Consider the following 13,040-nt stretch of genomic DNA (forward strand, 5'->3'; position numbering starts at 1 on the left):
ATTTTTGTTCGATTAAAGTTTACTGAAAATACCAGTTTTGCCTACAGCAAAGATTGCTACAAGAGTACCTTTCCCTGGGATATCAGAATTCCTCGCAGAGTGTCAAACCCCACAGAAGGCCCGAGTCCAGTCTCATCAAGAGAGCCCTCCAGGTCGAACATGGGGATACAGGGGCAGAAGAGCTCTGAGATGTGATGTAGCAGAAGCAGCCGATTCCGTAGTGCTATTATGGGGATTTCCTGCAAGTGATTGTATTCCATGGGAACCTGAAACATTGAGACTGCGTTAAGTCAACTTAGGTGTCAAATGCACAGGTAAGCTGTAGTTTACAGATAAACTGTGAAAATATTTTTTTCAAAAACAGAGAAGCACTGTGACTTCTGACTCTGGTACGAATAACCTCATTGTTTTTAGAATAATATTCTGGCCAGCTTGACTGCTTGAGTCAAGTAATGTAAACCAAGGAAAATAGTAAAAAAAATTAGTCTACAGAAATATATTTACCAAGGAATATGTGCAGCTTGTACTATCAGAAGGGTTTTATATAGTTTATGATAGATTTAGAATGACAGGTGACACACTGATATATATAGAATGTTGGTTAACGTGAATTTTAAGGTTCTTAAAAGTACTGTTTTTCACATTATGATCCTGAACTATTTTCAGTGGAACACCTCTATAGATATACAATGGAAAATGAAGTGTGAGTGTGGCATACATCCATAATTCAATACACAGATAGTAACTCTGTCACTATTTGTACACCTCCTAGCCCACCTGGCCCAATCAGTACTGACCTGTGCAGGAAGCTTCCCAGCACTGGCAGGCTTGCTGGTTGACCAGGCAAGGGTATGTGCTGAGCCGCAGGCCACGCGGTTGACCTTTTTACCCTGAAGGGCGGCTACCAATCGAGGCCTCTGGATGGCATTTGTAGTTCCATCTCCCAGTTGTCCCTCATCATTGTCGCCCCATGTATAAACTTCTCCTAAATGAAGTGAATTTAGAACAAGAATTTGTATACTAGGACTAATGAATGCGCAACCACCAACATCTTCCCATCACAATCATACTCCTTTCAATGGGTGTTGGTGGTCAACTGTCTGAATATCAACTTCATGTGTGATCTACATATCTCTAAGCACAGCATCCAAAGAGATAGGATGCTTCTCAGAACTCAACAGTCCCTGCCAACCAACATGCCTTTTCTAGTAAGAGGCATAAGATTCTGGTCTTAAAATAGCATTTGTTCACAGGACTAAGCACATAACTGCAGCAGTTCTTAATCAGAACAAGTAACAGTAAAACAGATGGTAAAATTCTTAATTGCCCAAATTAATTTTTTATGTTAAATGGAGAGGAAAAAATCAGTTTTTAAAAAAACACCACCCCTGTTTTTAAAAGAAACACAGTTCTTCCTAGAGTTATTCATAACCTAAACATGAGATTCATCATTGATGAGAATCATATTTTTATACTGTACCATGTGAAATCCTAACCATGAACCACCACCAGAAAACTGTTCTAAGGGAAGATCACTCAGTGACTAAAACAGAAATGAGGTTAGTTGCCATATCCACAAAGACTCCTCAGGGAGCCATGCAGCCACAAGCAGCTCTCTATAAAGTGTGATGCCTACATGATCAAGGGCAGTGTGCTTGAGTCCTGCCCCTTCCCATTAGTCCTAAAGCCACTGGGTGGGCGTCACAGCACAAGTAAGGGGAAGAGGACTTCTCTGCAGAGGTACAGCTGGATGCAGAGAATCAGAGTCCACAAATGACAAAAACTTGCATATAGGGGGTGTCCCAGTGTGGGGAATTGGCCCAAGCAGAGAGACCAGTACCCCATGTGTGGGGGTGGCCCAGCGTGGGCAGTCACAGACTGAGACAGGTGAGGAATCATTCAGGGGAGAGGGCAAAGGCAAAGATGATGGGACACTGGTCACACGCAGGCATAGTGACTGAATCACTGCACTAGGGATAATGAAATCCAGGATTCTCACCAAAAGAGAAAGGAGTTATAAGTATGGCAAGAGAGAAAACTAGAATGAACCCTGTGGTACAGAACTGGAACCTGTGGTCCTGGTGTAAATGTGTGGTATTCAATATACATACATAGATACAAAAACAACATGGATACAAATCTGTATATTATTTACACATGTATTCCATGGTTCTGTCCACTCAGAAGGCCTGGGAGCAGTGACATCCCAAAAGTAATGAGCACATCTATTGACCTGATCTGAATTCTAAACATCATTCTCCTCTAAAGACACCAGGACTCCTTAGGGAAATGGCCAATGCTAGGCATGGGCCATGGGGAGTCAAGAAGAGGATAGGGTGTCTATTAGGCCAGAAAGCAAGGAAGTATTCAGTGAATGATGGGCACACACCAGCAAATAAAGCAAGCCTACTAGGGCCAATTTGAGCATCAAAATTAGTAACAGTAACAGATTATATATAATCCATTGAATAAACTGGGAAACCATGAGTCCCACACAGGTGTAAATGAAAAAAATAATTAAACATTTGATGAGAATAAAATATTCAATGAGAAAAGGGATATTTAAATAGTTTCAAATACCCTCCCAAATACTTATTAGTTACAAAAGATGTTCACAGTGGAAAAGCCTGGCAGCCATCACCTTAATCAAGTGATTGAAGTTAACACCACTGATAATGAGACAAAAGAGAAACTGCGTGTCACCTGATGAATTAAGAATGAATTAAGAACACAGCATGAATTAAGATCAAAGATGAGCAACTTGAATCTACTGAGGAGATTCAGACAAACTCAAACTGAGGGATGTTCTACAAAATAACAAGTGTCTAATATTCAAAAATGTCACAGTCCAAAAGACTCAGGAAGACTGAAGAAGTGTCAAAGAATGATGCTCACAGTCACCTGAGGATTGTCTCAGAGCAGAGACAAGAACCTGTTTCAGCTAAATATAACCTGTGTTGTAGCATAAATGGGCGTACATTTATCGGTGTAGTAATAACCAGTGTGAATTTCCCAAATGCACAGCCCTGTTGGGATTGTTTAGTAGTGTCTCTGTTTGTAGGAAATAAACACTCAAATGTTCAGGATGATGGGCAGTACCTGACTCTCACATGGATCAAAAAGAAGGTCTTTCTACTACACTTCCAACTGTTCTCTAAGTGTGTGATTTGCTTCAAAAATTTAAAGAATGAAAATGAAGCAAATAAAAAATGTGTTCTAAGTTCTTGATTAAGAACTACAGGGGCGCCTGGGTGGTGTGAGGGGCGCCTGGGTGGCACAGTGGTTAAGCGTCTGCCTTTGGCTCAGCGCGTGATCCCGGCGTTGTGGGATCGGGCCCCACATCAGGCTCCTCCGCTATGAGCCTGCTTCTTCCTCTCCCACTCCCCCTGCTTGTGTTCCCTCTCTCGCTGGCTGTCTCTATCTCTGTCAAATAAATAAATAAAATCTTAAAAAAAAAAAAAAAAAGAACTACAATGTCAGCCCACAATAGGCCATAAAAATTACTAATTCATATATGAAACTCTTCCATAAACGAAACAAATGAAGGGTACATATTCATAAAATTCACCAAAGGCTTTAAAAGGGAACAAAATGGGGAAATGAATGTTTTAATGAAAGATGGTACATTAGAGTTTTCTATTATTACCGTAACAAATTACCACAACTTACTGGCTTAAACAGTTCTTTCAGTTCTGTACGTCAGAAGTCTAACATGAGTCTGACTAGGCTAACGGCTAGGTATCAGCAGTCTGCATCCCTTCTGGACACTCTGGGGGAGAGAACCCATTTCCTTGCTCATTCAGGCTATTGGAATTAAGTTCTTTGGAGGACCAACGTCCTGTTTCCTTGTGGGCTGTAAGCTGACAGCTGTTCCTAGCTTCCAAAGGCCACCCACATTCCCTGGCCCCTTTCCTCCATCTTTGTAGCCAACAATGGTGGATCAAGACCTTCTCACACTTTGAAAAATCTCCCCTGCCTCTTATCTGTCATATCTCTTTGACTGACTCTTCTGCATCCTTTTCTGCTGTGAAGGGTCTGTGTAATTACACTAGCCCACCTAATTATCCAGAATAATTTCCATATTGTAATGTCAGCTGATTATCAAACTTGATTCCATCTGTACAGTCACTTCTGCCATTGTACTGGTCCCCAAGACCACCTTCAGGTTTGTGGATTCATTGGGTAAAATCCCAGGCCTCAGCATACAGTCACAGTGAAAGGGCACAAAGAAAAATGAGCAAAGGGGAAAAGCACATGGGGTGAAGTCCAGAGGAAATCAGGTACAAGCTTCCAATGACCCTATGCCAGTGGAGTTACACAGGACAAGCTTCATTCCTCTAGCAATGAGTTGTGGCAACACATGTAAAGTGTTGTCTACCAAGGAAGCTCATTAGAGACTTTGGCACCCGGGGTTTTCACTAGCGGTTTTCACATGGACACTTCTGCCTGGCACATACCCAAGTTCCAGGAAACAGGTTTCAGCAGAGATCACATTGTTCAGTTTAGGCACAGCAAGGCCTTTTGTCAATTAGAGCAGGGAGGGAGCCCTCCCAAAATTCAGGTTCCTAGAGGCCGGCTGAGGGCCACCTTGCAAGCAGCCCTTCCTAAGGACAGCAGTATCAGATGTGCTTTGTTAGCTCTTTTCTGCACAGCTGTGAAATAGAACATATTCACAAGTTTTAACACCAGGGGCTGAAGATGACAAGAGCCAGAGCCCTGCTCACCACAGAAATTCTCAGGTATGCTATAATTGCTCCCCATTCCTTAAAGCTGTTCAGGAATAAATATTTATTCCTGAACAGACCGCTTAGATTTTAAAGGCCTCTGTGTCACAACATTGGGCCTCCCACCTACCATCCTCAGTGCAGCACACACAGTGCAGGGAACCAGTGGCAATAGCAATGACTTTCTTCCCCTGCAACCCTTGGACCTGCCGAGGTCTTCTAACATGGTCATCAGATCCATGGCCCAGCCTGTGATAGTCACCTTTGCCCCTGCACAAAAGGAAATATAGAATTATGAGTGCAAGGCCCTGTCATTTACCACCCTGCCCCACCCTACTGGCTTAAGCACCATACTTCAGGACACAAATCACAGCCGGCTATAGAAGTTACATCTCAATCTATGATATGTCAGCTATGTTAACAGAAGTTATATTAACTTCACATTAGTAAGCCAGTTTTGGTGATATTAAACAAATAGAATCTTACATACCAAGTATAAACAGCACCAGATTTGGTAAGGGCAACAGAAAACTGGGATCCACATTCTACTTTAACCACTCCATGGCCTGTAAGAGAATCAATCTGGAAGGGAAAAAGGTTCATTGAGACTGAATCAAGGTTTTTGCTGACTGCTGCAACCACATAGAGACTGAATTAAATCTAATAAGGAACTCTGAAAATCCTTACTCAGGTCAAATTTTCATACAACTTAAAATCCTACTCTACCTAACCAAGTAAGTGTTCTCAGGAGGAACAGGAATGCCTGGCTTTGAAGGCACACATGGTAACACTGTCCACGAGCCCATGCTACTGCACAACGAGACCCAGCATGTGTCACTAAAAATGGACATGTCGCAGTTGAAGGTCTGTGATCACTTCCCCCCAGAATCCACTTTCCCAATTCCATTTCTCTTTCTTTGTGGTGTGGTGGCCCCATTTTCCAGTAAGCCTTATACTTCTCCTCTGCCCTCCAGCCCTCTCAGACCCCACAGGCCCACAGGAGAGGAGCAACAAGCAATGGGGAGGAGGGCTGGCCAAGAGGACCACGGCTACGGCCTTTAGACAAGCCCTATCCATCTATCCGGATTAATTAAATTAAATATGACCTTGGTCAGGCCAGTACTGGAATTCACCTCCACCCCTGAACACTTGGGGTCCAGGCCCTTCACAGCCAATACCCAGAGGGCTCACTAATCTAGTCATCACCTTTTCTCACCCAGCAAGCTATGTTCCTATTATCCATGACTGTTCTCAGACTTAAGATCTCATATTTGATTTTAAATTTAAATTAATTAAAACAATCAATTCTCTCAGTTCTCTCCTCACCTTCACCTCTGTCACAATCACATCAGTAATGACCTCCGTCCCAGCAATGTCCAACATCCTAATCCCTGAAGGTTCAAAGCCTGTGTCTAAGCTTTCCTAACCATAATAAAGTCTACAACCGACAGTTTTTTCATAAATTTGGAAACCCTAAGTAACCTGTAACATGGTTAAAATACCGTACACCTGAGAGAGAAAAGGACCAAGAGATGATAAGACTGAGGAGGAAGCCCTGAGCTTCTGGTTTTCCAGCAGTGCCCACCAAGGCACAGGGGTGCTTCCAGGCACATCTCCATCAGGCTTTGGCTGCAGGCAGCACTGGCCAACCACTCTCTGCAGTGATGGAAATGTGTTGTGTCCACAATGCCCAAATGGAAGCTGCCAGACACATGCAGCTACTGAGCACATGAAATGCGGCCAGTGTGAGCAAGGAAGTGAATTTTAACTTTACCTACTCTTAATTGAGTTAAATTTAAAATTAAATAGCCATGTGTGGCCAACAGCTACTGTACTGGGCAGCACAGCTCTGGGAAGAAAAGCTATGCAGTTCTAGTCTAGGCTCTTGTCCCATCTGAGGGGCCTCTGGTAGAATGCTGCCCCCCAGGGCTGCCTGTGCACCATGGGGGTCTCTATTCCGCACACACAGTCCCAGATCCCTAACAAGACTGGACACCAAGCAGAGAACAGTTTCTAGTTTTCTTTCACAGCACACACCCTCCCAAATCCGCAACAAAGCACCTCAGCTAAATGGCCTGGTCATGTTCATGCACCCTGCAGGCAGCACAGCAGTCAGCACATGATCTAAACACATCGGTGAACTTAATCTCTGCCAACTGCCCATACGCAAGAGCAAGGCAGTCTCACAAAGTTACGAAATTGCTCAGAATCATGCAGGTCACATGGAGAAAAGCAATCTGACCCCCAACCCAGGCCTGTAGCCTCTTCTTTTAGCTTGTCACAAGATGTCCATTTAAATCAGCCTCTGGCTAAGCCAGATGTAACCCCTTCAGCAAGTACTGTTACATTCATAACTATACAACTCTGTAAATTGAAAAGACCATGAACAATTTGTTACCCTTTTCCTCAAAGAGGTCTACATACTACATAAAACCACAGGTCTCAGTAAATTATATAAATTTCCCAAGACAGCACAAATAGCACTTAAAATATCTCAATACCTTTGGGCCTTTCATTCACTTTTTACTCAATTACCCATTATATTTTCTGCAAAGAAGGTAAGATGAGGTTAAAATACTCCTGAGAAGCACACAGAGGGGGATGGGGCAGCGAGCCCCCATGCTCCTGGGAGGGCCCAGGGGGCTCTAAGAGCTCCAGAAAGACCTCAAACCATCCCAAGATCGTTGGGAAAGGTGCCTTTCTCCCACTGCACAGACACAAATACCTTCATGGGTACTTTACAGCCATCACTGCCTCCTCGGCCAAGCTTGCCATAGTCCCCGTCCCCCCAGGACCAGACAGTATCATCATCAGTGAGGCAGAGGGTCTGAGCATCTCCACTGCCACAGGCGACATCCACCACGCGGTGGCCCTGCAGTGCTTCCACCTTCAGAGAAAAGGAATCAAGGTTATCTGACTGCAGTAGAAAGAAAGTTTACCTAAGGAAAGTCTTTATTTTTCTTAATTTTTTAAAAAGATTTATTTATGGGCATCTGGATGGCTCAGTCGGTTAAGCATCTGCCTTCGGCTCAGGTCATGATCCCAGGGTCCTGGACCAAGTCCAGCATTGGGCTCCCTGCTCAGCAGGGAGCCTGCTTTTCCCTCTCCCACTGCCCCTGCTTGTGCTCTCTGTCAAATAAATAAATACAATCTTTAAAAAAAGAAAAAGATTTACTTATTTGAGTGAGAGAGATAGAGCAGGCTCCAGCTCGAGAGTGGGGGGAGGGGCAGAGGTAGAGATAGAATCTCAAGCAGACTCCACATGAGCGCGGAGCCTGATGCAGGGCTCAATCTCATGACCCTGAGATCATGACCGGAACAGAAATCGAGTCAGACACTTAACCGACTGAGCCACTCAGGTGCCCCAGGAAAGGCTTTAAAGTACTCTGATGCTCTTTGCGGGGCGGTGAGGGTTGTTTTAAGCCTTTGCAAAGCACTTGCAATTTTAATAAACCTGTAAGATAAGACAGAAATGCCTTCATCTGTTTGAACCAAATAAATCTAAACTATAGGAGACAGGAATCAGTGTCCCCAATGAGTCAATCCTACCACACCAGGAAGTCTTATTTACTGCCTCACCCAAAATACAGCGGGCCGTCTAGAAACCAAAGCATTAGCTAGATGCCAAATAATATTAATATATAAATATATATAATATAAAGTATAAATAAAAGGGTATTTCAAATACTATCCTGTTTAAATGACTCACTGAATAAAAACCTACTTGTAAATAATGAGGCTAAGGCCATCAACTCTAAAACAAAAGAAACTAGCAGAGGAAATACTTTTGACTTTTAAAAATCATATTGGGATATTGACAATGGCAAGCTGCCTCCCCCACCACCTTCAATGGTGAGGGTGTGAAGAGACACCCCAGGCCTCTGAGCACCTTTTCAAGGTGCCTTCTCACCAGCTTTGGCTTTAACTGGTCCTCACTGTCGCTGTGTCCCAGGCGGCCATACCGGCCTTTGCCCCAAGTGTAGAGGTCCCCTGCTGCGGTGACGCAGGCACTGTGGGCTCCACCAGCAGCAACGTCAACCACTTCAATTCCTCTCAGAGACTCAATGACTCGAGGGCGGTCACACGGACTGTAAAAAAGGTCACCAAAGATAACTGAAACAGTTTTATTCTTAAATATTTTAAAAGTATTAAATACTAGGCTTTTGGTTTGTGTTCACTTGTTTAATGACACCTCTCAAATCAATTGTTAATTAAGAATCATTCAGACCTGAACTCAAAATTTTACGATTTCCTGAATGTCTCCTTTTATACCAGCGGCCCTAATGCCAGAAAGCAGAGACTTTCAGTCTAAAGCAGAGGCCAGGAGACTAGTGCCCAAATGTGGGCCACTCTGGCCCATGGCCTGTTTTTGAAAGGCCAATTAGCCTAGAATGAATTTTATATTTTTAAAGGGATGTTAAAAAAAAAAACAAAAACAAAAACTGAAAGAAGCATATACAACAAAGACTGTATGTGACTGGCCTAAAATATTTATTACTACCTGGCTCTTTACCAAAACAAGTTGCCCACCCTTGCTATAAATCAACATTTCATTTAAGGAGTTTTATTATTTGAATGTCACCTAGCCTACAATGTGGCAAGCACTGATAGCAAATTTGTTTTCTTATTATCGAGTTTTGAAAGCTCCTTATAATAACTTGAATATAAGACCCTAGCCAGATGTATGATCACAAATAATACTTTCTCAGTCTATAGCATGTCTTTTAAATCTATCTTTCGAAAACCTGAAGTTCAAATTTTTATGAAGTCCAATTTATCCTATTTTTCTTTACTGGATCATGTTTTTGGAGTTCTATCTAAAAATCCTTGTCTGACCTAAGTCACAAAGGTTTTCTCTCATGCTTTCTTCTAGAAGTTTTTGGATTTAGGTTTTACATTTATGACTATCAATCATTTTGAGTTAATTGTGGATATGGTGCAAGAAGTTCACTGCTTGCTATATGGTAATCCAACTGTTCAAGACCATTTGTTGAAAAGGCTCTGTTCTCCAATAAAATGTCTGCACTTCTGTAAACTGTGCACTGGATGTTTTAAGGGAGAAATCAAGCTTCATTTTTTCCAGTCATAATTCAATATTTGTGATACATTTTTAGACTCGATTCTGTTCCACTGATACATTTCTCTCTTTTTAGGACAATACTATACTGCCTTGATTACTATAGCTTTAAAACGAGGCTTGAAGTATTGTCAGTCCTCCAACTTTGCTCCTCATTTTCAAAGTTATTTTGATTATTCTAGGTACTCTGTATTTCCATACAAATTTTATAATCAGCTTGTCAATTTCTACAGACATTGTAATTGGGAAGGGGTAGAGCATATAGGTTAACTGGAAGAAAACTGACAAAACAATATTGAGTCTTCTAATACATGAACACAGAGTATACTCTCCTCCATGATTTTAGATCTTTTAAAATTTCCCCCACCAATATTTTATAGTTTTCTGCCTGTAAGTCATCCATGTTCTTTTTCCTTGGTCAAATTTCTCCCTTACTATTTCAATTCTGGGAGGAGGGTAATATAAATGGTATTTTTTAAACTTCAATTTTTTATTACATTTGCAAATGTATAAAGACACACAATTGCCTTTTATTTATTGATCTATCCTGTATCCCTGATAATCTCACTTATTAATTCTAGTAGCTTTTTTGTAGATAGCACGGATTTTCTATATAAACAATTATACATGTAAATAGACAGCTTTAATTCTCTTTCCAATCTGAATGCCTTTTATTTCTTTATACTGCTATACTGCACTTGCTAATCGCAAAGTACAATACTGAATCTAGATAGCAGATATCCTTGTCTTGTTCCTGAAATTAGGGGAGGGTCAGTCTGTCACTATTAAGTATTGTATTAGCTCTACGTGTAACAGAGATGCTCTTCATCAAGTTACAGAGTTCTCTTTTATTCCCAGATTGGTGAAAACTGTTTGTCAGGAACAAATGTTGAAGTTTGTCAAATGCTTTTCCTTCCTTCATCTACTGAGATGATCATATGGTTTTTCTTTTTTACTTGATTCATTTTCCAATGTTAAAAAGCAATTACGCAATTTCTGACATAAAACTCACTTGGTCTGGTGTATTATCCTTTTATACATCAGCCTCCATATTCTAAAATGTTAAGAATTTTTACATCTACTTTCATGGAGGATATTGGTCTGTATTTCCCTGTAAATGTGTGAGTCTGGTTTTGATATAAGACTAAAGCTATCCACAAAAAAGAACTGGGGAGAATTCCCCCCTCAATTTTCTAAAATAGTTTGATAAGAATTGGTATTATCTGCTACATATACATATCTGTTACTTATACATAGGCAGGAATCTTATCACCTCTTTCTGGAGATTTGTGGGAAATTCAATTACTTAAAAGACAAAAGCTATCCGAGTCACCTATTTCTTCTTGAGTGAGCTTTAAAGAGTGTGTGTCCTTTGAGGAATTTGTCTATTTCATCTAAAAAAAGTTGCATTTGTTGGCATAAAGATGTTCATTATATTTCATTTTTCAATAGCTGTACATTCTGCAGTGATGAAACTCCCTCATTCCTGCTATTGCTATAATTTGTATAATCTTTTTTTCTTGATCAGTTTGAAGGGAGGTTTTATACTGAATTCCTCAAAAAAATAACTTTTGTTTTCTTTGATTTTTCTCTATTGTTCTATTTTCTATTTCATGGATTCTCACTCTAATCTTCCTTATTTCCTTTATCTGCGTATTCTGGGTTGCATTTATCCTTCTTATTCTCGTGTCTAAAGGTAGAAACTGAAGTCATTAAAAACCATGTTTCTTCTACAAATAAAAAAAGACATTTCATGTTATAAATCTCATAAGTACTGCCTTTGTTGGATCACATAAATTTTTATATTCCGTTTACATTTTCACTCAGGTCAAAATCATTTCTAATTTACTTCTGATTCCCTCTTTGACCAGTTATTTTAAAAGGTTTTATTTACTTTCCAAGTATTTGGAAGATTTCCCAGAGATTTTATTGTTATTGGTTTCTAATTAATTCCATTAGGGTCAGAGAATATACTTTATATGACCTAAGTACTCTTGATGTATGTGATTTGTTTTCTGGCTCAAATTACGCCTATACTGGTAGTTGTTCCTCATGTAGTTGAAAAGAAAGTGCTTTTGCTAAATTGAGTGCTCTACAAATGGCTAACTTGATCCAGTTGGTTGGCAGAGTTAAGTCTTCTGACAGATTTTCTATCTACATGTTTTATCAGTTTTTGAGGGAAGGGTATTAAAATCTCCAACTGTAACTGTGGATTTGTCTATTTTTTCCTGCAACTCCATCATTCTGTTTAATTTCATGTATTCAGAAGGTCTATCATTAGTTGTGTATACATTTAGGATTATTATGTCCCCTTGATACTGACCACTTCATCATTACTAATTGACCCTTTTTATCCCTCTCAATATTTTTTGCTGTGAAATCTACTTTGTATGATATTAATACAGGCATACCGGCTTTCTTTTGATTAGTGTTAACATGGTATATATTTTCCATCTTTTTACTTTTAATCTATTTATGTGTCTAATATTTAAAATTAGTTTTAAAAATATGATATTGCTTTTATATCCATTCTGACAACCTCTGACTTTTTTTTAACTGGAGTGCTTAAATCATTTACATTTGATGTTATTGTTAATATATTTTGGCTTATATCTACACCTTGCTATCTTTTTCCTATTTATCCCATCTGTTTACTCTATTTTTTCTTCTTTAGAGTATGTTTTACAATTTCACTTTAACTTCTTTGTTGGTTTATCAAGTAAAGCTTTTTGTTGCATTATATTAATTCTTGTCTTAGGGTGTGTAGAATACCTCTCCATTACAGTTTAATCTGAAGTCATAAACTACATCATGTATAGTGTAAGAACATCATGATGGCATACTCCTGTTTCCTACCCTGCAAGCCTCTGTGTTGCTGTCTTCCTCTATATTGCTGCTATATATTTTACTTCCACGTATCTCAATTCATTTTTATTACATCCTTGAAATATTCAATTATCTCTTAAAAATATTTATACAATAAGGAAAAAGTCATGATATTAATTAACCCATGCCACAATTTCCTCATTCATTCATATAGAACCCTAATTCCATTTGATATAACTTTCCTTCTGTTTGAAGTAATTCCTTTAACATTTTTGTTGTGCAGGTCTGCAGGTGTTGAATTCTCTCAGCTTTTGTATGTCTGAATAAGTCTATTTCAATTTTACTCTTGAAAATATATTTTCATAGAATAAACAAATTCTAGGTTGACAGCTATTTTTACTTTCAGTACTTCC

General features: G+C 39.9%; 1 protein-coding gene across 4 annotated transcripts in view; it reads right to left on the minus strand.

Annotated features, from left to right (window-relative positions):
- Positions 1-13,040, minus strand: part of HERC2 (HECT and RLD domain containing E3 ubiquitin protein ligase 2) — a 238,590-nt gene that overhangs the window by 19,491 nt on the left and 206,059 nt on the right. For all 4 annotated transcript variants that reach the window (XM_045795317.2, XM_045795319.2, XM_045795318.2 and 1 more), the window contains exons 80-85: positions 8,635-8,812; positions 7,450-7,611; positions 5,215-5,306; positions 4,855-4,994; positions 798-985; positions 69-266 (exon numbers count right to left, since the gene is read on the minus strand). In XM_045795317.2, coding sequence (XP_045651273.2) covers positions 69-266; positions 798-985; positions 4,855-4,994; positions 5,215-5,306; positions 7,450-7,611; positions 8,635-8,812 — 958 coding nt within the window. The remainder of the gene's footprint in view (positions 1-68; positions 267-797; positions 986-4,854; positions 4,995-5,214; positions 5,307-7,449; positions 7,612-8,634; positions 8,813-13,040) is intronic.

The sequence above is a fragment of the Ursus americanus genome, chromosome 28 (assembly GCF_024610735.1).
Source record: "Ursus americanus isolate L20-20 chromosome 28, mUrsAme1.1.p, whole genome shotgun sequence".
Classification (NCBI taxonomy): Eukaryota; Metazoa; Chordata; class Mammalia; order Carnivora; family Ursidae; genus Ursus; species Ursus americanus.